General features: G+C 36.6%; 1 protein-coding gene across 7 annotated transcripts in view; it reads left to right on the top strand.

Moving 5' to 3' along the window:
• Positions 1–24,569, top strand: part of SIK2 (salt inducible kinase 2) — a 138,400-nt gene that overhangs the window by 7,910 nt on the left and 105,921 nt on the right. For all 7 annotated transcript variants that reach the window (XM_082343485.1, XM_082343483.1, XM_082343482.1 and 4 more), the window contains exons 2-3: positions 3,723–3,839; positions 6,517–6,580. In XM_082343485.1, the coding sequence (XP_082199611.1) occupies positions 3,723–3,839; positions 6,517–6,580 (181 nt within the window). The remainder of the gene's footprint in view (positions 1–3,722; positions 3,840–6,516; positions 6,581–24,569) is intronic.

The raw sequence follows: 24,569 nt of genomic DNA, 5'->3' as shown, positions 1-24,569 counted from the left end.
GATATAATTGACATATAACATTACATTAGATATATATACATTTTCCTATTTATGAGGTTGAATATCCAGTGTTGCTACTTTACATGGGATTTAGTTTGATAGTAATTATCCTAGTTTATCCAATACGCTCTCCAAAGTTGTATAGGAAACCTTCCTTTTGTGTCCTAGCAGAAGAAATATTAATTTTTTATCACCGCATAAATTCATTGAAGGTTTTTTTAAGATATTGTATGCATAATTGGGAATTAGAGAGTTGAATAATTTAGATGAGCAACACCAAAAAAGGATCCTTTGATTTGGAGTCCCTTGCTTGACTTTGTTGTAACCATGAGATTTTGTCCTTGGTACTATGTTCGGAACTAAGTAGAGAAGGGATGCAGAGAGGAAGTTCCCAGAAATCTAAGTTCATAGTTATCCTTAAAATGAACTAGTGGAACACAACTCTTTTGTAAATTCAGAATTTCGTACACCATTGGGGAAATCCCCCAATGCAGATTTTTGTTGTTGTTGTTCATTAAATTTATTTTCCAAAATGTGTTCTCTTTGTTCTCACAGACCTATTAAGTTCCTTGAAGGTAGGAATCAGATGTTGTTCATTTTTGTATCCTGGGCATAATTCTGGGCATACAACAGGTGCTCAGTAAATGTGAATAATAGGCTCATTGAAGAGTGAAAAGATGGAACTTGAAGTTAGAAGGCCTGTGGGTTTTTTCCCATTAATTCACTTGAGCTTTAGAACCTTTGTAGATTATGTAACATCTTTTGAACCTCAGTTTCATCAACTCACGAGTGTACTGCTTGTTCCATTTACTTCAAAAAATTGAGATATAAATGAGATAAAATATGTGAAAGTATCTTGTTAAATTAAAAAGTGCTGTACAGTTGTGAAAGTCATCATCATATTTCTGGGAAGTACTTGGTAAAGAGTCCCATTGTTAAGAAATTACCTGGAAGAGTATAGCAGAGACGATTAGCTGATCACCAAAAATCCACTCTTTCCTCTTCTTCCTGGACCTACAGCTCAAATATTTCTTGGCCTCCCTTACATTTAGGTATGGTCATATGACTAAGTTTTAACTATTGTGTGCCACTTCCAGGACTGGCCCATAAAAACCTCTCAGGAGGGCTCCTCCAAGCTTTTTTCTCCTTCTGTCTGACTGGAATGGGGACAACCTTCAGGGTTGTCTATCCTTTTTTTTCTTTGGCCATGCGCTGCGTGGCTTGTGGGATCTTAGTTCCCCGACCAGGGATTGAACCTGGGCCCCCTGAAGTGAAAGCACAGAGTCCTAGCCACAGGACCGCCTGGGAATTCCCAGGACTGTCTATCCTTTACCCTTTACCACCTTTATTTAACCCTTTAAAGGTAATAAAGACTCCTTGTATACCTCGTATGCCTGCATGGAAGAGGGCTACCTGCTAACTTCTTTACCCGTCTAGTTTTGCTGCATGAACAATAAACTTCCGTTGTGTTCAAATCAGTATACGTTTTAGGGTCTACTTGTTATAGCAGTTAGACTAGCCCTAACTATTACAAGGAGCATGCTAACACACAATCTACTTTTTCATAATCCTCTGAAAGCAGCCTTACAAACAAGGGGTAACAGTGTGAAGATATAAATATATAGCCTTGTGGTCCACATACATACAGTCTGTGACCCAAGATAAAATTGAGGAGAGAATTATATTTTGTCATTAGAGAATTTTTTGGCTGAGAACAGTTAAATAATGAAGTTTATAACTCAATAAAATTTAATTAGATAACATATATTTTTCACTTTTTCATTATTTGAGGCCCAGATTCCAAAAGAGTATCAAAGAGGAGAAATCTCTTGGTAATACCTCGCTTTAATTGGTATTTAGTATTTAAACTTTTTCTTTAACATTAAATATGATACTCAAGATATATATAATAAAAAATTTTCTTAATGACAATAAGCATGCTGAGATTTTTTTAAACCATGATTCCTTTCTATTTATTTATTTTTTCTATTTATTAGATAATTGTGACCCATTTCATTATAAAAGCTTTTTGTTGGGGAGGGACTACTGGTATGTAGATGCACTTCAGAAATTGTAGGGCAAGAAATTTTCTTCAAAATATGCATGTCTATGAAACTCCATGTTACCTTCCTAAGGAATGTTGAGGAAATTAAAATATATACTTATCTTTTTATCTGGCAGCTTTTACCCAAAGTTACCCAAAATAACTGATAATCCTCTATTCTATCATACTATATTTGGGCAGGGCGGTCACCTTACATGTATTGGTTTGAGGTGGTTCAATAATGTGCCTACTAGCAAGTACAATATTAATCGGTCACTCCTCTAGCAGTCAAAGTTTAGCACTTTTTATTTTCTAGAATATTTTGATATGGGAATAAATAAAATACCACCAAACATAATGAAAATAGCTATCACAAAACCTGCAAACTTTACTGCCTAGAGAAGGAGCTACCCCCTTTCTTCTTAGGCAATAAACTTAATTTTACCTGTCATGTTTAGTAATCTTATTTCCCTTGGGAAGCTTGAGTTCTTCTATGAGTTACAATTAATTCAAATTAGGAAACAAGCTATGGACAGCAAAATAGAAATAGAGAAAGGTAAGAAGTAAACCTTACAGTAGAACTTTAAGAGGTAACAGGAAAGGACAGAGTAACTGTAAGGAAAGAAGAAAAAACATATTAACAGGAGCCTAAGGGAATTAAGTGAGTTGACAGGTTGAGTCCTACTTTCTTGGTTACCTTTTAGGAGTATTGAACTATTATACTACATACAATAATTGATATAAAAAATTACCCTGAAACAAAAACATAAGACCAAATTATGTTCAGAATGCGTTTGGGTAGAATGTGAAGTACATTTCAGAGTTTCTTCAGAACTTACTAAAGTTTGGGTGGTTCCCAGTTATCTGAAAGTTTTATCTGAGTCCGAATGGCTTATCTCCTAACCAAATGCCAAATACTAATTTTAAAAAATTAGTTCTTTTTGGTTCCATGAAGAAAGTACGCGATTGTTGATTTCTGACTACCTAGTTAGTTATTCACCTTCAGATGCATTTCCTTCAAATTGTTAACTTTTGAGTGGTTTGGGTTCCTATCTAGTTATGACAGGAAGAGGCCACATTTTTTGAAATCAAATTCCTTTAAGGAAGTAAAAATTTAGTGTGATTACTAACATTTGAGTTTTTGCACTTGATTTTTAAAACAAAATTTAATCCAATTGGTATCTTTTCATGTAGATGAGTTTTAATTATTTACATTTAGTTTTTTTCCAGAAAGGTATATCTCTATGCTTTGGAACCCATCATTTGCTTTTCTAGAACAATTGTATTTCAGTATAAAAGGAACTATACTTGGCTGATCATTTGTTTATAGGTACTTTGCAGTGGGACGATAACTAATTGAAACTGCTGAGATTTTATTTCTTTGGTTTTTAAATGGAATAAGGAGTTATAGTTGTACTGAAAGAGACGTATGTTTTATTAAAGTAACTTTGCAGGGTTATTCTTCAGAGCACGTTAAAGACACTCCCAAACAATCTGCCACAGTGGTAGATGTTTAAGAAATACTTGTTGAATGATGAATGAATGAGCATTGAATTTAAGCTAGTTATCATCACAGGGACCTACAGGCGAAGTCTTAGATGTCATTTTTTTAAAAGATTCTTAACTGGAAATGTTAACCATTGTATACTAATTGTATTTATTTGTGTCTGGGATGCAGGTGGCGATAAAAATAATAGATAAATCTCAGCTGGATGCAGTGAACCTTGAGAAAATCTACCGAGAAGTACAAATAATGAAAATGTTAGACCACCCTCACATAATCAAACTTTATCAGGTATGACTTAGCTTTACACCTCTCCATGCTTTTCGCATTCAATACTCTATTTTACATCATCATTTTTCTCTTTTATGTTAGTTTTTTCAGTCTGTAAAATAACTATATGCTTTTATTCATCTGAATACATCCATTTTTCTATATTTAAATTAAAAATTAGGAAATAAAAAACTACTAGCGGCTTAATTTTAAGTTGTCTCTCAGACTGTAAGTTATTTGCTTACAAAGTTTGAAGTTGTGCGTTTATGATAACATGCTTAAACCTGCTGGGTCTTGGTGGTGGTACCATTAATGAGGATATGGCAGTTCTGCTTACTTAAAAAATATATTGTTTATGTTTTATGAAATACAAAGGCTAAAATAGTATATTACTTAGTGGCATACTTTATAATACCTAGAGCCAAATGTTTATTTTTGGATGGTTCTTTTATCAGATAAAGTAAATAAGTCATTTTTTTAAAAATTAACTTTATTAAGATACAGTTTTTGTAAAATAAGCTGCACCTCTTTCAAGTGTAAAGCCATGGGGTATTTTTGTTGTTTTTTTAAATTTATTTATTTTATTTATTTTATTTTTGGCTGCGTTGGGTCTTCATTGCTGCGCGTGGGCTTTCTCTAGCTGTGGTGAGCGGGGTCTACTCTTCATTGCGGTGAGCAGGCTTCTCATTGCGGTGGCTTCTCTTGTTGCGGAGCATGGGCTCTAGGTGCACAGGCTTCAGTAGTTGTAGCACACGGGGCTCAGTAGTTGTGGCTTACAGGCCCTAGAGCGCAGGCTCAGTAGTTGTGGTGCACGGTCTTAGTTGCTCCACGGCATGTGGGATCTTCCCGGACCAGGGCTCGAACCCTTGTCCCCCGCATTGGCGGGCGGATTCTTAACCACTGCGCCACCAGGGAAACCCAAGCCATGTTTTTGTAAAAGGAAAATTTTTCTCAGATTTTTGAAGAGTAATTTATGTTTAAGAATGATAATGTAATACAAAACCCTTTTTTATATTTCTATTCATTAATATTTAGAATTTTTATATTGGAAAACTGTTTTTAAGCTAAAATGTTACAGTATGCTAGTCTATGACTTTGATCTCCAAAGTATGATGTGTGTACCTAGTGGTGTGCTGGGCTCAGCCTGTACTTGCTTGTGAGAGCTGATTGTTAAATTTTCAGAAGTTTTGTGAGCCAGTTAACACCATGTTAGTGTCAATAGCTCAAAATCAGCGATGATAGGAGTATTTTTACACCACAGAAATTGGTTTACGTCAGGCTCTTTTTTTTTTTCCTCAGAGAGCTAGTGCTAGCACACTACTCTGTGCACTCAAATTGGTTAGCACAAGTGTCCCTTGGGGTATAATAAGAAAATATTAGAACTTCTAATTCTGTTTATCTTTTATATTTATCTTATTGTGTGCCTCTTATAATATATATAATATATTTATAAAATGGCACAAGTATGTAATTTGTCTCTCTGTGTGTATATATTCATAAATATATATACATATATGTGTATATATACATTTACCTGTATACATACATACATGTATATATTTGGCTAAATAACTTTATCAATAGAGATCTACAATGTAAACCATGTGGAGACCATTGGAGAGCATTACTGTTAGTTGAGAATGAGAGACTATGGTGTGCCACTCAAAACAATTCCTAAAACTGCAGAGGGCCTCTTAGAGCAAAGTTATATCAGAGTGTTTCTCCCTTTAGGCTTTTTTTTTTTTTTTCCCTAAAGAGGATACTTATAAGAAACTAGTCACATCCTTAGAAGTCTGATGACCCATAACTCAAACTGAGGTTAAAACTACCATGATTCTTCAACTATACTTCAATTAAAAAACAAAACAAACAAACCAAAAAAACTACCATGATTCACATGATAATTCTGTCTTTATATGAACTCCAATAATCAGTTAAATTAACTTACTGTTGGACTTGTTTAGACCCAAATTGTAGGTAGCTCTTAGTTTTCAGACCTGTTTTAGGAATAGTCCTAAACTTAAATGTTAGAGCAAAATTAGTTTTTAGCCTTTCAGTAGATAGCAGTTAAATATTACATTGTTAGCATGTGCCAGTATGTATGTTCCTTTCTGAATTTAGAAAAACTGATTTAAATAAAAGTGTATAGCAGTGGAGCTATGAAGAAGCTTTTGAACAATGTTTTAAAATAACAGTACTTTGTAAAAATATGAAAGTATAGTAGGAGGACTACCACATTGTGCCAGATTAGCTAGGTTACAGGCCAGATTAACTGAGCTCTATTTTAGAAGCTCTACCATATAACACAGCTAGAAAAGTCAGTGAGGAGGTAAAAAGTTGACCTTCAAAATTCCTGTTACCTATATTACTATTTTTCAAACTTGAATATGCATTAGAGTCACCTGAAGATTTTGTTAAAATGAACATTCTTTGTCAGTCGGTCTGGCATGGGCTCTGAGATTTTGCATTTCTAACAGATGCCTGGGCAGTGCTGCTGGTCTGTGGACCACATTTGGAAGATGAAGGGTCTAGATTTTTCACAAAAGTATTAGCATAAGGATATTGTCAGTCTTGTCAACTTCACCAGCTTCTGAATTATTCATAACTTGATACTTTTATTAGTAGTTTTAATTTAGGTAACTCCATGGAATGTTGCAATCTTTTCCTGTGAGACTAATGTGGAATTATTTATCAATAGGTAATGGAGACCAAAAGCATGTTGTACCTTGTGACAGAATATGCCAAAAATGGAGAAATTTTTGGTAAGCACATTTCTTTCCATTTTTTTTTTTTAAATTTGAAAATGTCAGTAAGCTTTATGAATAGAGTATCTTCTGTTAATTCTCCTGCTTGTTTAAAGTTGCTAACGTGAATTAGAAATTTTTAAGCATTGGAATATAATAAAATATCCAGTAAGCTAAAAATATGGATTATAATTTAGTCTCTTGTATTTATGATATTAAAGCTATTGCTTAATTCTCTCATCTGTGTTAAAGAGATTGGAGAATCAAAGGGGGAAACTTTCAGTCATATTGCAAAGGAGATTTTCTTTCATTTATCTTCCTTTTTACCTTTCTTTCCAGGGTAAAGATAGTCAGATATTTATTGAGCTTGTACTATGTCTCAGACATTGTACTAGGTGTAGGGGATACAGTGGTGACCTAAATAACACAGTCCCTGCTATTGTGGATCTTATAGTTTAGTAAGCTGTTAACTTTAGCTGTAAGACCTCTGGGAAGTCACTAAACCTCTCTGGGACTCAGTTCCTTTGTCTCTAATAAAAAAATATTTGATTAATTGGTTTCTATGATCCATTCTAACCCTTAAAAAAATTATAACTGTTTTATTGGTTCTAGCTTTCATCTATTTTATTTTTACTTTATGGAGCAAGAACACTGTAGGTAGTCTAAATGTTTTGTTTTTTAACCTAAATTTAGTCCGAAATTGTTTTTTAAACAGCTTTATTGAAGAATTCACATACAGTAAATTACACACATTTAATGTGTACAATTTAGTAAGTTTTCACACGCAGATGTGTGAAAGAAACCACCACCACAGAAGTTTCTTTGTGACCCTTTGTAATCTTTCTTGCCCCACCTCACCACCAGGCAAGTACTGATTTGTTTTCTGTCACTATAGATTAGTTTATGTCTTCTACAGTTTTATTATATAAAGATGTTTATATAGTCTGTACCCTTTCTTTGTCTGGCTTCTTTCTCTCAGTATAATTATTTTACGATTCATCCATTTTGTTGCACGTAATAACATATCGTTTCATTTTACTGTAAGTAGTATCCAATTTTGTAAATATACCCCAAGTTGCTTATCCAGTCATGTATGGATGCACATTTGGGTTGGTTTCAGTTTTTGGCTGTTACACATGAATTGCTATGAACATTCATGTACAAGTCTTTAACTTACAGTCTACCTTCAAGTAATATTCACCACTTCACATAGAGTGTAAGAACCTGGCAATAATATACTTCTATTTAACCCTTCCTTGCCTTTATTTCCTTGTCATACATTTTATTTATACCTATTTTATAAAACACAAAATACAGTCTCATTATTTTTGTTTAAAAAGTCAATTATGTTTTAAAGAGATTTCAATATTTTTAAAAATCTTATACATTTACTAGTGGAGTTACCATTGCCACATCTCTGTATGTAGATGCATGTTTTCATCTTCATTCCTTTATGTGGATACATATTTTTATCTGGCATCATTTTTCTTCTGCCTGAAGGACTTTATTTAGCATTTCTTGCAGTGCAGGTCTGTTGGCGATGAAATCTTTCAGCTCTTGTATGTCTAAAATAATCCTTATTTTGTCTATTTTTGAATGATATTCGTACTGGGTATGTAATTCTAGGTTGACTTTTTTCCTTTCAGTGCTTTAAAGATATTGCTCCACTGTCTTCTCATTTGCATTATTTCTGACAAGAAATCTGCCGTCATCTTTTTCCTTTATTCTTCTGTATATAATGTGCCTTTTTTTCCTCTGGCTGCTTTCAGGATTTTCTGTTTACCACTGGTTTTAACAATTTCATTATGATGTGCCTTTGTGTGGTTTTCTTCATGATTCTTATGGTTGGTGTTCACTGAGCTCCTTGAATCTGTGAATGTTAAGTTTCCATCAAATTCAGAAAATTTCCAGCCATTATTTTTCTGGCCTCTTCGTCAAAGACTCCAATTGCACATATATTAGGCTGTTTGAAATCCTCCCAGTGCTCACTGACTCCAATTTTGAAAATTCCTCTTTCTGTCTGTATTTCATTTTGGATAGTTGCTATTTCTATGTCTTCAAGCTATTTAAATTCTTTAGCTATTTGTTTCAACTAAAAGGCTTCTTAACTGAAGTTTTAATAGAATGGTGTGGGCTTTGAAGCCAAAAAGATCTGGTTTGCAATGCTGGCTACACCATATTAATTGTCTTTCAAGAAATCTTTATTGAAAACTGACTGTATGTCCCACACTGTTCTGTGTGGGAAGAGTACCACAATGACGAAAACAGACGAAAATTCCTTTTCTCAGGAACCTTGCCTTTCAGTGTGGGGAGAGATACAATAGGCAAAATAAGTAAACTGTATAGTATACTAGATGATGGTACATGCTATAGAAATAAAGCAAGGAAGGGGGCATGTGGAGTGGGAGAGTTGATTGCAGTATGAGATAGAGTGGTCAGGGAAGGCCTCGCTGACATTTGAACAGAGACTAGAAAGCACAGCCATATAGGTATGGGGAAGAGAGGGTGGCCCAAGAAGAGGGAAGAGTAAATGCAAAGGCCCTGAGGCAGCAGTGTGCTTGGTGTGTTCAAGCAACAGCAGGGAGTCCAGTGTAGGTGGAGAGAAGCAAGCAAGAGGGAAGAGCAAGAACTAGCAAGGAGGAATAGTAGAAAGGTCAGACGAGGTCAGAAAAGTAAATGGGAGGCAGGAGTGGGGCAGATTTGGGGGCTTTGTAGACCATGTAAGGACTTTGGCTCTTACCTTGAATAGAATTAGGGAACCATTAGAGAGGTGTTTGAGCAAAGAAGTGATTGTATCTAAGCTAACATTTTAAAAGCATCGCTGGCTGCTGTGCTGAGAATAGATTGTAGTGAGCAAGAATGGAAACAGGAGACCAGGTAGGAGACCAGTAGTCCCAAGTGAGAGATGATTATGGCTCAGGCCAGGGTAGCAGTAGTGTACATGGTGCCAAGTGGTCACTCATGGTATTTGAATGAGTAGAATCAGTAGGATTTCTTGACAGATGGAGACCACCCAAGTAGAGAATATGATTAGGAAAGAGACCAATGTCTGATCCCCGAGGCACTCAAACATTAAAACCTCAGGAAAATAGAAAGAACTAGCAAAGAAGACAGAGAAGAAAACCTAGAGAATGCAGTGTCTTGGAAACCAAGTGAAGAAAGTGTTCTCAGGAGGATAGAGTGAACATCTGTGTCAGATGCTGCTGATAGTCAAGAAACATAAAGAATGACAATTGACCATTGTATCTGGCTCTTGGTAAGAGCAGTTTTGGTGGCGTGAGTGAGCCAAAGCTACATTGACGAGCAGATGAGAGAGGAAAATGGAGAGAGCCAAATAGAAAACTCTTTAAAGGATTCCCACTTCAGAAAGGGAGAAAAAAAAATGGGAAGGTAGTTGAGGTCAAGGGAAGGATTTTTAAGGCTTTATTCATTGGAATATTTTTTAAAGCTTCAGGCTGTAGTTTTATGAGTAAACTAGATAGAAATGGCTATTATGTGTTAGATGTCATTTCTATGAAAATGGAATATTCTAAGTTGCTACTTCTTGCTAAGACCATTGATGATAAAGGTTTGGATCACATTGTTTTATATAAATTGAAGCATAATTTGGGGATTTTTCATGTAAAATAGCTAGAGTAAATATGGAAGATAAGACAGAGTAAACCGTAGATTCAAGTAGTTGCAGGCAAAGCCAGCAAGTTTCTCACGTGGAGCCCATGAAGACAGTAAAATAGAAGTGGAAAGATGCAGTCCACGGAACATTAATCAAGTAATGAAAAATATGTATAACGTTTTAAGTGAATTCTGAGCCAAAATGTTTTCAGTCTGTTTTAGATGAAACAGAACCACAGAAACAATATTCAACTATGTATTAAGAACTATATATTAAGATTTAATGTTCATGTTTATAATGTTGGAATTACTCTTTACAAATATACCTTTAGTGCCTCCTCTGTGCGGGAGGGCATTGTGTTCCTTTTTTTTTTCTTAGTTTTGTATTTAGGTGGCCAGCAAGTCATACTCTGTGTTCTTGAAAAATAACTTGAAATTAAACCCTTCTGTTTCCACAGTCATCACCCTTATCTAGGCTTTCATCCCCTCATGTCTCAATTATGAAGACCTCATGTTTTACCACGCCCTATTTCTTTTCCAGTCAAGTACATTTCTGATATATTTCCTGTTTAATCTTCCCCAACTATTATTTTTATTATATTACTACTATGTTCATTAACCTTTACTTACCTTCCTATTATTTATTGGATAAAATTCAGACTCTTCAATCTGCAAATAGGGTAACTCCACTAAGTAAATGGATGTGCCCAACTATTCCTTACATAGGTCTACAGATTATCCTTAGGTAAGGACAACCAAATTGCCTCAGTTAATAATCAGTCTCCCTCCCTTCCTTCCTTCCTTCCTTTCTCCCTTCCTTCCTTTCTTCCTTCCTCCCTCCCTCCCTCCCTTCCCTCCCTTCTTCCCTCCCTCCGTTTGTTTCTTTCTTTCTTTCCGTTTTTCTTGGTCTGTATCTTTCTATCTTACAAGTTTTTATTTTTACAAAAGTTAAACATGTACTAAGGTAAGAAGTCAAATAATTCTGCAAGATTTGTTACCAAAAAATCCCTGTTTCCCATCCTCTTCCCCACCCCCATTTCCCTTTCTCAGAGTCAACCACTTGTACTTCTTCCAGCTGATTAATTTAGATTTACCTCCATTTTCCTAAGTAATATGCTTATATTGCAGCTTCTGGCTTTTTCTGTTTAAGGCACAATCTTTTGAATTCTTTCCCTACTGCTGTTAAGTAAGAAGCATATGTTAGAGGGGTGTGTAGGAGCAGTTGTGGAAGACCTTGAGTGTTTGGATAAAGGCTTAGGATTATTTGTCAGAGTGGGCATCTGTGAGCCAGAAGATGGTGAAGAGCCAAAAGGCGATGATATGTGTAAGGACTTTTTTAGGAAGATAAGTCCAGCAGGGGTGTGTAGTCTGAATTAGAGGAGAGGAAGGAGGCTATTTAGGGGACTTTTTATTGTCTAGAGGTAAGAGGCTGAATGCCTAGATTACGATGTTAGTTGTTAGATTCATGAGAAAAGATTTTAGGCAAAAGGCATTTCCAGAATAACAACAAGCCATATTTATTGAGTACTCCCTTTTTGTTGGGTACTATTTAAAATACTTTACATAATTTATTTATTGAAACCTCACAAAAACTTTGTAAGATAGGCACTGAAAGATTCAGTAATTTGTCCGACGTCACACAGCGAATAAGTGGGAGAGTTTGAATTTGAACCATGCAATTCCAGAGCCTGTACATTAATAATTACTATCTGCCATCTCTCAAGAGTTCTTATTGACTGTCAAGAGGAAAACATCGAGAGTTAGGATTTAAAGCAAATGTGATTGAAGAATATTTGTGATGTGGTTGACAGCAATAGAGAGGCCTCGTTCCCAACTAAAAAATTACAAATTAGATTTTAGATGTGCTGTCGGAAATAACATCAGGACATTTAGTTTGATGTGAGCTGTTGGCAGTTTAAGATAGAAACAAATAACCTTCAAAAGAGAACTTAAATTCAACACTAACAAGACAAACAACCCAATTTAACAATGTGCAAAAGACTGGAACCAAACACTCACAAAAGAAGATATATAAATGGCCAATAAGCACATGAAAAATTACTAAATGTTATTAGTCATCAGAGAAATGCAAATTAAAAACTACAATGAGGTAACATTACATATCAACTAGAATGGTTAAAATTTAAAAGATTATATGAAATGTTAGGAGGATATAAAGCAGCTAGTATTCTCCTTCATTGCTGGTGGGAGTGTAACATGGTGCAGCCACTTGGGAGAGCTATTTTTCAGTTTTTTACAAAGTTAAGCATATATCTATCCTGTTACTGAGCTATTCAGTTCCTAGGTATTTACTCAAGAAAAATGAAAACAAATATTCATAAAATGACTTGTACAAGAATATTCATAGCAACCTTTTTCACAAGAAGGAACAACCCAAATGTCCATCTGCAGGAAAATGTATCCAAAACAAATCGTGGTATAGCACAAATTGTGGTATAGCAATACAGCAATACAGGAAGATGACACAGCAATAAAAAGGAATGAACTACTTATGCATGCAGCAACATAAACAAGTTGCTAAAACAGGCAACAATAATAATGTTACAAGGGGCTTTCCCAGTGGTGCAATGGTTGAGAATACGCCTGCCAACGCAGGGGACAGGGGTTCAAGCCCTGGTCCGGGAAGATCCCACATGCCACAGAGCAACTAAGCCCATGTGCCACAACTACTGAGCCTGCACTCTAGAGCCCACGAGCCATAACTACTGAGCCCGCATGCCACACTGCTGAAGCCTGTGCACCTAGAGCCTGTGCTCCGCACCGAGAGAAGCTACCGCAATGAGAAGCCCGTGCACCGCAGCGAAGAGTAGCCCCCATTCGCCACAACTAGAGAAAGCCCGCACGCAGCAACGAAGACCCAATGCAGCCAAAAATAAAAATAAATAAATAAGTAAAAAAATAATAATAATGTTACAAGAAGCTGAAAAGTGGTTGTCTCTTTTCACTCTTTCTGAGGAGAGGGGAAAATTGACTGCAAAGGGATAAGAGAGGACTATCTTGAGTGATGGAACTGTTTATTTTTGTTTTGAGTAGTGGTTATACAGAGTATGCCATTATCAGAACTCATCTAAGTAACCACCTAAGAACTTGCATTTTATTGTGTGTAATTTATACCTCAGTAAATCCTTTTCTTTCAAAAAAGGGGAGTTTAGTAATAGAGGTATAGATTTGACAATTGTCTGTGTAGAAGTATGAGTGAAGCTATAATTAATAATGAGACCTCAGAGAGAAGGCAGCTAAGAAGTGAGTTTTGATTATGCCTTCATTTAGGAGGCAGGTGGGTAAAGTGGAATTGGTAAAGTAGAAGAATATCTTGGGAAGTAAGGATAGTTTCTGTCCTGATTAGACAAGCGAGGGTTTAGAACGAAAAGGGGTGTGTTTTGTCATTAAGAGATCATCAGTGCTTTGAAGAGAGTACTTTTCAATAAATTGGGAGGTAAAGCCAAATGTCAAGAAGTTATGTACATATGGATGGTGAGAAAAGGGAGAAAGGTATTATAAAATTATTTTGAGGTTTTTAAGGTAGAAAGAAGGAGAGAAGGAAAGAATTGAGGGATAATTGGGGTATATAGAATTCAGTATTGTATCATGCTTTTTTTGTGGTGTTGGTCTTAGTGTTTGAAGAAGCTAGAAAAGAAAAGAATATAGGCAGGAAAGAAGACACAGTTGGTGAAACAAGGGTAAACAAGAGACAGTGAGATCAAGAGCACAGAGGGGATGGTTAGCTTAGAGGAGAGGAATTCCTTCTTCTCTGAGAAAGTGTGCATGGGTGCAGTTACAGTGAGAATTAGAGCTTGTGCTGAGGATATGGCTACAGAGGTACTTCGGGGGAAATAGAAGGAAGATGAATTTGTTAATATAGAATAGATTTAATTCATTCTGTAATATAGCACATGAGACATCAGGGAAAGAGCAATACATTAGACACTGTAGTATGGGGAAAGGTTTAGAACAGCTGGCAGTGTTCATATGACAGTCAAGGGATGAACAAAAGCATCAATGATTAGCTATGTGGGAGGGAGTTCATGGTAGACTCATAGTCAGCAGTGCTTTCCAACCCAGGAGGGGAAAGAGTAGACAATATGAATGACCCAGGTCGGAGAATGGAATGGTACAGGACAAATGCATGTAGGACTCGAGCAGTGTTGAAGTGGCTGACCATGAGATCCAAGTTGAGGAGGGAGATAAGTGAAACAGCAAAGGGGTCTCATGAGCTGAGAACAGAACAGTGGAGCGACTGAAGGTTAAGAAGAGGGTGAAGTACTTTTGGAAAAAACATTCATATACAAAAAATAAAAACTCTAACCTTGAGCCTGTACGTAACTTCCCAGCAGCTTGCCACTTTCAAGTTCTCTTCTGCTCCTGGCACTGATTGCCCTAACTGCGCCCTGCTAATTCAGGAAAGGCCGTAGGTCTTTGCACTCTCCTCATCTGTTCCTTCTTCGCATAGAGAGAGGTTTCCTGTGCCATCTGGTTTTCTTGCTTCATCTGACTAGGTTTAGGCCAAAAAAGTGATTTTGGTGGCATGCTGAGAATGCATCTACAATGCATGATTCATGCATTATGAGGCTATGGTGATTATGCCCTTTATTTTTGTTTGGTTAATTAGATTGCACCTCATTCCATAAATGGCTGAAGTAGCTTTAAGTGAAAATAATGCAAAAACAATAATTGTAAAATATAAACAAGAATAAAGAACTGAATCAGAAAACACATGTAAGAGTAGAAAACAACCATGGGAGGTAGGGGAAGTGAACACAAATATGCAAGCAGTAAGGGCCTAAGCACTTCAGGTTTGGCTCTAAGCTTTCTGGCTGTCAAATGAAAAGAAGATACAGTCATTTACAGAATTTTATCTAAAAGAAAGAAAGGTACAGATTCTTCAAAGAAAGGAAAACTTTTCTTGGTAGTAAATTCTAGAATAAATTTTTCCTTTGGGGTTACTTATGAGAGGTACTAAGTAAGCCATATTTTTAAAACAAAAATCCAATTAAAACTGTTAAAACTTTTCAGAGGCTTCATTGTTTTTGGAATAAAGTCCAGGAATCGTAACAATGCCAACAAGGATGATTGCACTGTACACATCTGAGCCTTAAAAGCAATAACAATAAAGACTATCATTCCTTGAACATTTGTGCTAGGCATTGTCCTAAGCCCTATACGTTTACTGTGCCGCTTCATCCTCTCAAAAATCTTATAAGATAGGGACTAGTGATATCTCCATATTACAATAGTGGAAACTGAGGAACAGGTTAAACCATTTGCTCAGGTCGCAGAGCACGCAAGCAAATAAGCGACTTAACCAAGGCTTGAAGCCGTAGTCTGTCTTCAGAGCCTAAGCTGTGAATGACTCCACTATACTAACTGGTTATATGCCTTCTTAAAGTTTTTTGAACTTAACAAGCTTCTTCTGTCATTCACATCACACATTACTCTTTCTTCTGCCGGAAGGTTTCTCTGCCCTCCCCTATCCCCTTAAGCATGTCAATTAATTGAATCTTGAAGGATATAATTGATTTAATCATAATTAATTAAATTATCATTAAAACTAAAGACAGGCAAAGCATGTAACAGTTTTGTCCATGATGGTGTATATAACTAACTGTTCTTCTTTTTTTTTTTTTTTTAGTAGGCATTCTTTATTTATTCTTGACTTTAAGGCAAATAAGTATTTCAAAGGTATCACCAATTATAGTTGTTATACATTTTCCAGTAACTTTTTGAACTTTTTTTTTTTTTTTTTTTTTTTTTTTTTTTTTTTTTTTTTTAATTTATTTATGGCTGTGTTGGGTCTTCGTTTCTGTGCGAGGGCTTTCTCCAGTTGTGGCAAGCGAGTGCCACTCTTCATCGCGGTGCACGGGCCTCTCACTATCGTGGCCTCTCTTATTGCGGAGCACAGGCTCCAGATGCGCAAGCTCAGTAATTGTGGCTCACGGGCCCAGCCGCTCCGCGGCACGTGGGATCTTCCCAGACCAGGGCTCGAACCCGTGTCCCCTGCATTGGCAGGCAGACTCTCAACCACTGCGCCACCAGGGAAGCCCCTCAAATTAACTTTTTAAAAGACTATTTTTTTAGAGCAGTTTTAAATTTACAGCAAAATTGAGAGGGAGACACAGAGATATACCCCACACATGCATAGCCTTCCCCGTTATCAACATCATTCACCAGAATGGTACATTTTTTTGTTTTTACCAAGGATGGACTTACATTGACACATCATAATCACCCAAAGTCAACAGTTTACCCTAGAATTCACTCTTGGTGTTGCACACTTTATGGGCTTGGACAAATGCATAGTGGCATATATTCATCACTTTAATATTATACAGAGCATTTTCACTGCCTTAAAAGTCCTCCGTGCTCTGCCTCTTCATCCCCATCCCCGACTGGCAGTCACTGATCTTTTCATCGCCATAGTCTTGACTTTGAGGAAATTAATTTTCATTTTCAGTTTTCTGAGTGTTTTTATGCTGAAAAGGTATTGATTTTTATCAAAAGCTTTTCCTGCATTTCATCAAATTATTTTTCTGTTTGCTCTTATAGCGTCAACAGACATTAAATACTTTTTTTTTTCTTGAATGCTAAACCATTCTTTCAGTTTTCAGATATACCACACTTGGTCATGATGTAATACAGAGATGGATTCATTTTCTAATATTTTATTTAGTGTTTATGTGTCTATGTTCATAATTCAGTTTGGCTTATACTTGTTCATTTTCATTCTCTCCTTTTCTGCTTTTGATGTCAAAACTAAACTAGGCTCATTAGAGAACTGAATACTTTTTCTGTAACATTTATGTAAATTAGAGATGATATGTTCTTTGAAAGTTTGTTTTTTGAAATTTGGTTGAAGGAGTAGATTTTTAACTGTTTATTCAAATTTTAAACAATAATTGTAGGGCTTGTTAGGTTTTCTCTTTCTCTATGGGTTGGTTTGAAGAGAATTTTCCCTAAATTTAATTTGATTAGCATAAAGCTCTTCATAATCTTCTCTTCTGATGGTTTAAAATATTCTCACTAAAAAATGCATTTAATTACAATGGTGGGTACATGTTATTATACATCTGTCTAATGCAAAGGCATTCTGTATAATGAAAAAAAGCCAAGCTTTGGAGACAGTGAAAAGATCAGTGGTTACCAGGGGTTGAGGAGGGGGGAGTGAGTATGAATAGGCAGAGCACAGAGGACCCCCAAGGCAGTGAAAATACTCTATGATACCATAATGATGGATACATGTCCTTATACATTTCTCCAAGCCCATAGATTGTACAACAGGAAGAGTGAACCCTAATGTAAACCATGGACTTTGAGTGATTATGACGGCTCAATGTAGTCTCATTGATTGTAACAAATGTGCCACTCCAGTGGGGGATGGCAATCAATAATGGGGGAGGCTGTGTATGTGTCAGGGGACAGGAGGTATATGGGAAGTTTCTGTAGCTTCCATTCAATTTTGCTGTGATCCGAAAACTGCTCTGAAAAATAAAATATATTATGTATGTAATTACGGGTGAGGTTAAGCATTCATATATTTAAAAGCCACTTTTAAATATTTCTGGGAACTGCATGTCCATGTTGTTTGTCCATTTTTAATGGAGTTGTTTGTGTTTTCTGACAGATTTCTCAGAACTCTTTTTTTTTTTTCTTTTTTGGCCATGCTACATGGCCTGTGAGATCTTTGGTCCCCCACCAGTTTGGTTCCCCTGCAGTGGAAGCGTGGAGTCCTAACTACTGGACCTCCAGGGAATTCCCTTAGAACTCTTTACATATAAATGGAATTAGGCCTTTGCCCTATGTTGTAAATATTGTTTCACTTTTCTTTTGATGTTTAGGATAGTTTTTGCTGTCAGAAGCTTAAAATTTTTCTGTATTCAAATCTATCATTCTTTTCCTGCATGACTCCTAGGTTTTGTGTGTTGTTTAGAAAGGCCTTACTCAATATTAGATTATTTTATAAATACTCTGCCATATTTCCATCTAGTATTTTTATTATTTTATTTTTTATATTTAAATCTTCTACTATCTGGAATGTATTTTTGGTTAGGGAGAGCCAATTTAATAACAATCGATATCGTGAGTTATCATTCAGTTATCAATTCAGTAACATCAGTTATTGAATAACTCATTTGCTGACAGATTTTAAGTACCGTCCATAGAGTGTAAAACTCCTATGTGTATAGGGGCTCTTCTGGGCACTCTGTTCTGTTACATTGACCAGTTTGTTTTCTTTTTTTTTTTTTTTTCCACACACACACAGTGTATTTTATTTTTACAAGAGATAAATAGACTGACACCAAACATTGTACATGGATGACCACAACAAAAGCAACAATGATTGCAATTACCAAACATGAAACACACTCATACTATGTCATAATATTGACATTCAGTCCAGTAATCCTCCACTGCAACAGCTCCTTTACTTTGCAGTGAAAATTGATTTGTATATTCTTTGCCTCTGAGTCCTTGTGGGATTTTTTTTTTTTTTTTAAATTCAGACAGAAAGTCACAAAAATTATACTCATCCTCATCAGTTCACTCAGTCCCATGTAATTCATTTTTTTTTTCATCTTGATCTTTTGTTAGCACTTTTATTAGTTCATCAGTTTTTCATTAGAGTTCTGAAAATGCTTATTCATTCAGTTCAGCAGTACAGTCAGTTACCAGAAACCTGTACTTGTCAGAGTCTTTTCCATGAATTTCTTGAAGATGAAACCCTTTTATAGGAACATATTTGCAAAATCATCAGAGTACACCCAGAACTGTCTGTAAATGACAAAAGACCTAAAAATGACCACGGTTAAAGATTTGATGAAAGTTCATAATAATGCAGTTGACAAGAAAATTAGTTATTTCTGAGATATACATTTTAAAGTAATAACTAGGATTATTACTTATAACATTATACCAGAACATATAAGATTTTTAGAAATTTCATGTAATGTCTGAAACATTTATATTAACATATTTCCATACAGATACAAATACACGATTTTTAGAAATTTCATGTAATGTCTGAAACATTTATATTAACATATTTCCATACATATTTCCCTACAAATACAGATATAAGATTTTTAGAAATTTCATGTAATGTCTGAAACATTTATATTAACATATTTCCATACAAATAACCCAATGAAAGTTTAGTATTAGTTGTTTTGTTTGTTTTTTTATACTGCAGGTTCTTATTAGGCATCAATTTTATACACATCAGTGTATACATGTCAATCCCAATCGCCCAATTCAGCACACCACCATCCCCACCTCACCGCAGTTTTCCCCCCTTGGTGTCCATATGTCCATTCTCTACATCTGTGTCTCAACTTCTGCCCTGCAAACTGGCTCATCTGTACCATTTTTTTAGGTTCCACATACATGCATTAATATACGATATTTGTTTCTCTCTTTCTGACTTACTTCACTCTGTATGACAGTCTCTAGATCCATCCACGTCTCAACAAATGACTCAATTTCGTTCCTTTTTATGGCTGAGTAATATTCCATTGTATATATGTACCACATCTTCTTTATCCATTCGTCTGTTGATGGGCATTTAGGTTGCTTCCATGACCTGGCTATTGTAAATAGTGCTGCAATGAACATTCGGGTGCATGTGTCTTTTTGAATTACGGTTTTCTCTGGGTATATGCCCAGTAGTGGGATTGCTGGGTCATATGGTAATTCTATTTTTAGTTTTTTAAGGAACCTCCATATTGTTCTCCATAGTGGCTGTATCAATTTACATTCCCACCAACAGTGCAAGAGGGTTCCCTTTTCTCCACACCCTCTCCAGCATTTGTTGTTTGTAGATTTTCTGATGATGCCCATTCTAACAGGAGTGAGGTGATACCTCATTGTAGTTTTGATTTGCATTTCTCTAATAATTAGTGATGTTGAGCATCTTTTCATGTGCTTTGTGGCCGTCTGTATGTCTTCTTTGGAGAAATGTCTATTTAGGTCTTCTGCCCATTTTTGGATTGGGGTGTTTGTTTCTTTGATATTGAGCTGCATGAGCTGTTTATATATTTTGGAGATTAATCCTTTGTCCGTTGATTCATTTGCAAATATTTTCTCCCATTCTGAGGGTTGTCTTTTCGTCTTGTTTATGGTTTCCTTTGCTGTGCAAAAGCTTTGAAGTTTCATTAGGTCCCACTTGTTTATTTTTGTTTTTATTTCCATTACTCTAGGAGGTGGATCAAAAAAGATCTTGCTGTGATTTATATCAAAGAGTGTTCTTCCTATGTTTTCCTCTAAGAGTTTTATAGTGTCCAGTCTTATATTTAGGTCTCTAATCCATTTTGAGTTTATTTTTGTGTATGGTGTTAGGGAGTATTCTAATTTCATTCTTTTACATGTAGCTGTCCAGTTTTCCCAGCACCACTTATTGAAGAGACTGTCTTTTCTCCATTGTATATCTTTGCCTCCTTTGTCATAGATTAGTTGACCATAGGTGCGTGGGTTAATCTCTGGGCTTTCTATCTTGTTCCATTGATCGATGTTTCTGTTTTTGTGCCAGTACCATATTGTCTTGATTACTGTAGCTTTGTAGTATAGTCTGAAGTCAGGGAGTCTGATTCCTCCAGCTCCATTTTTTTGCCTCAAGACTGCTTTGGCTATTCGGGGTCTTTTGTGTCTCCATACAAATTTTAAGATGATTTGTTCTAGCTCCATAAAAAATGCCATTGGTAATTTGATAGGGATTGCATTGAATCTGTAGATTGCTTTGGGTAGTATACTCATTTTCACAATGTTGATTCTTCCAATCCAAGAACATGGTATATCTCTCCATCTGTTGGTATCATCTTTAATTTCTTTCATCAGTGTCTTATAGTTTTCTGCATACAGGTCTTTTGTCTCCCTAGGTAGGTTTATTCCTAGGTATTTTATTCTTTTTGTTGCAATGGTAAATGGGAGTGTTTCCAAAATTTCTCTTTCAGATTTTTCATCATTAGTGTATAGGAATGCAAGAGATTTCTGTGCATTAATTTTGTATCCTGCAACTTTACCATATTCATTAATTAGCTCTAGCAGTTTTCTGGTGGCAGTTTTAGGATTCTCTATGTATAGTATCATGTCATCCGCAAACAGTGACAGTTTTACTTCTTCTTTTCCAATTTGTATTCCTTTTATTTCTTTTTCTTCTCTGATTGCCGTGGCTAGGACTTCCAGAACTATGTTGAATAATAGTGGTGAGAGTGGACATCCTTGTCTTCTTCCTGATCTTAGAGGAAATGCTTTCAGTTTTTCACCATTGAGAATGATGTTTGCTGTGGGTTTGTCATATATGGCCTTTATTATGTTGAGGTAGGTTCCCTCTATGCCCACTTTCTGGAGAGTTTTTATCAGAAATGGGTGTTGAATTTTGTCAAAAGCTTTTTCTGCATCTATTGAGATGATCATATGGTTTTTCTTCTTCAATTTGTTAATATGGCGTATCACATTGATTGATTTGCGTATATTGAAGAATCCTTGCATCCCTGGGATAAATCCCACTTGATCGTGGTGTATGATTCTTTTAATGTGTTGTTGGATTCTGTTTGCTAGTATTTTGTTGAGGATTTTTGCATCTATATTCATCAGTGATATTGGTCTGTAATTTTCTTTTTTTGTAGTATCTTTGTCTGGTTTTGGTATCAGGGTGATGGTGGCCTCATAAATGAGTTTGGGAGTGTTCCTTCCTCTGCAATTTTTTGGAAGAGTTTGAGAAGGATGGGTGTTAGCTCTTCTCTAAATGTTTGATAGAATTCACCTGTGAAGCCATCTGGTACTGGACTTTTGTTTGTTGGAAGATTTTTAATCACAGTTTCAATTTCATTACTTGTGATTGGTCTGTTCATATTTTCTGTTTCTTCCTGGTTCAGTCTTGGAAGGTTATACCTTTCTAAGAATTTGTCCATTTGATAGAGCTTCTTGAGTTGCTTTGGTCCCATATTCCTTCCTTATCTTTAATGGAAGTAGGAAGCAATTAAGCCCCTGTCTTCAGTACTTTGGAAACTGGCTAGTGGACTTACCAAATCTAATGACCAAATCTAATCTAATGACCACAAAACCCATAACTATTCAGATCTTCATTTTTTTTTTTTTTTTAATTATTTATTTATTTATTTATGGCTGTGTTGGGTCTCCGTTTCTGTGCGAGGGCTTTCTCTAGTTGTGGCAAGCGGGGGCCACTCTTCATCGCGGTGCGCGGGCCTCTCACTATCGCGGCCTCTCTTGTTGCGGAGCACAGGCTCCAGACGCGCAGGCTCAGTAGCTGTGGCTCACGGGCCCAGCTGCTCCGTGGCACGTGGGATCTTCCCAGACCAGGGCTCGAACCCGTGTCCCCTGCATTGGCAGGCAGATTCTCAACCACTGCGCCACCAAGGAAGCCCCAGATCTTCATTTTGATTCTCAAAATAGAACGCATGAATTTCTGATTCCAAATCTGTGCTCTTGTTGATCTGGAGCCCTAGAACGCTCTTTGTGTTCTACATATTCAAGTCTTGACTTTTAAAAAAATTTTTATTTATTTATTTATTTATTTTTGGCTGTGTTGGGTCTTCGTCTCTGTGCGAGGGCCTTCTCTAGTTGCGGCAAGCGGGGGCCACTCCTCATCGCGGTGCGCGGGCCTCCCACTATCGCGGCCTCTCCTGCTGCAGAGCACAGGCTCCAGATGCGCAGGCTCAGTAATTGTGGCTCACAGGCCCAGTCGCTCCATGGCACGTGGGATCCTCCCAGACCAGGGCCCGAACCCGTGTCCCCGGCACCGGCAGGCAGACCCCCCAACCACTGCGCCACCCGTGAAGCCCAAGTCTTGCCTTTTTTAAAGGCCTAGTTGAAGTTCCATCTCTTCAGTAAAGTCTTTCTCAGTGAATTCTGTCCACATTGATTTCCTCTTTTGAAAGCATTTAATTCTCTTTCCTGCACAACTCACTTTAGAATTTGTTTACATACTGCCTTTCATTGTTATTTAAGGTCCTCTTGTGTATCTTTTTTTTTTTTAACTTTTTTTTGGGTTTATTTTTATTTTATTTTATTTTATTTATGGCTGTGTTGGGTCTTCGTTTCTGTGCGAGGGCTTTCTCTAGTTGCGGCAAGTGGGGGCCACTCTTCATCGCGGTGCGCGGGCCTCTCACTGTCGTGGCCTCTCTTGTTGCGGAGCACAGGCTCCAGACGCGCAGGCTCAGTAAATTGTGGCTCACGGGCCTAGTTGCTCCGCAGCATGTGGGATCTTCCCAGACCAGGGCTCGAATCCGTGTCCCCTGCATTGGCAGGCAGATTCTCAACTACTGCGCCACCAGGGAAGCCCCTTGTGTATCTTTTTATCTCTACTAGATTGTAAGCTTCTGCTGAGGACTTAGCACAATACACAGCATTTTATAAACACTTGTTGAATGAATGGTGTAATAGTCTACTTTGGCCTTATACACCCTGTTTACTCGGTGAAGACAACAGGAGAACACTGCCAGGTGAAGTAGTCTGAAGGTACTTCTTTGTTCAGATTTTGAAAGGAGTTTTCTGTCGTACTACAGGAGATAAACATCAGTGAGGAAATACTAACTGAATCAAGGGAGAAAATTGGCTTCCTCTAGTGTACTGAGCAGTTTTTGAGTACTTACTGGTAGTTACCACCCTACAGTTATATTCTTTCTTCCAACTCCCACGCCTCCCTAAAATAACCTTTTTGGAGTATAATGATAAATAAGAGCATATACATTTAATCTGAGTAATTTTTGTTTTCCATTTCTTATATAGCAGTTGGTGCTCATCTCTGAAGGATATTACTTTCTTAATCTAGCAGCATGGAGTTTGTAATGGCAAATGAATTTGCTAAAAAGAGCCTAGAGTTAGTTATAAATATAAGGTTTTGACTCAAATTTTCCTTTGGAATCAAAGGTGTGATTAATGAAAGTTATTCAAGATTCCTACATTCTTTAGAGCTCTTTCTCATGTTTGTCCATGTGGTCACACACAGAAAATGGTGCAAAATCTTAGGGTGGTCACCTTGTCAGACCGTTTTGGCACTGTTCAAACAATTAAACCGGCAGTCAGCAGATTCCGGCCTGGTAATTAAATTACCCAAGGCCTTTGTTTTCAGATTTCTGCTCCTTGATATTCTGTGTCTTTCCAGGCCAAGCATGTGCCTGAGGTTTATTGATTCATTTCCTGTCTTTCCCTTTCAGTGGTAACATATTAGGATGCTGTCTCTGGTGACTGAAAAAGGGCTTTGTTTTAGCCAAAATACCTTTAGACACTTGGTTACTCAGAGAGACTAAGTGACAATTTTTGCGGCCTTTAGTTACTATCTTAACAGCATAAAGGTAATGTTAGAAAAGTTGTTCATTTGCCTTTCATTATGAGTTTAAATAAACTTTGAGGATTTTACTCACTT

The sequence above is a fragment of the Balaenoptera borealis genome (assembly GCF_965194805.1).
Source record: "Balaenoptera borealis genome assembly, chromosome: 11".
In the NCBI taxonomy this organism is placed as follows: domain Eukaryota; kingdom Metazoa; phylum Chordata; class Mammalia; order Artiodactyla; family Balaenopteridae; genus Balaenoptera; species Balaenoptera borealis.
This window is presented reverse-complemented; position numbering and strand designations above follow the sequence as displayed.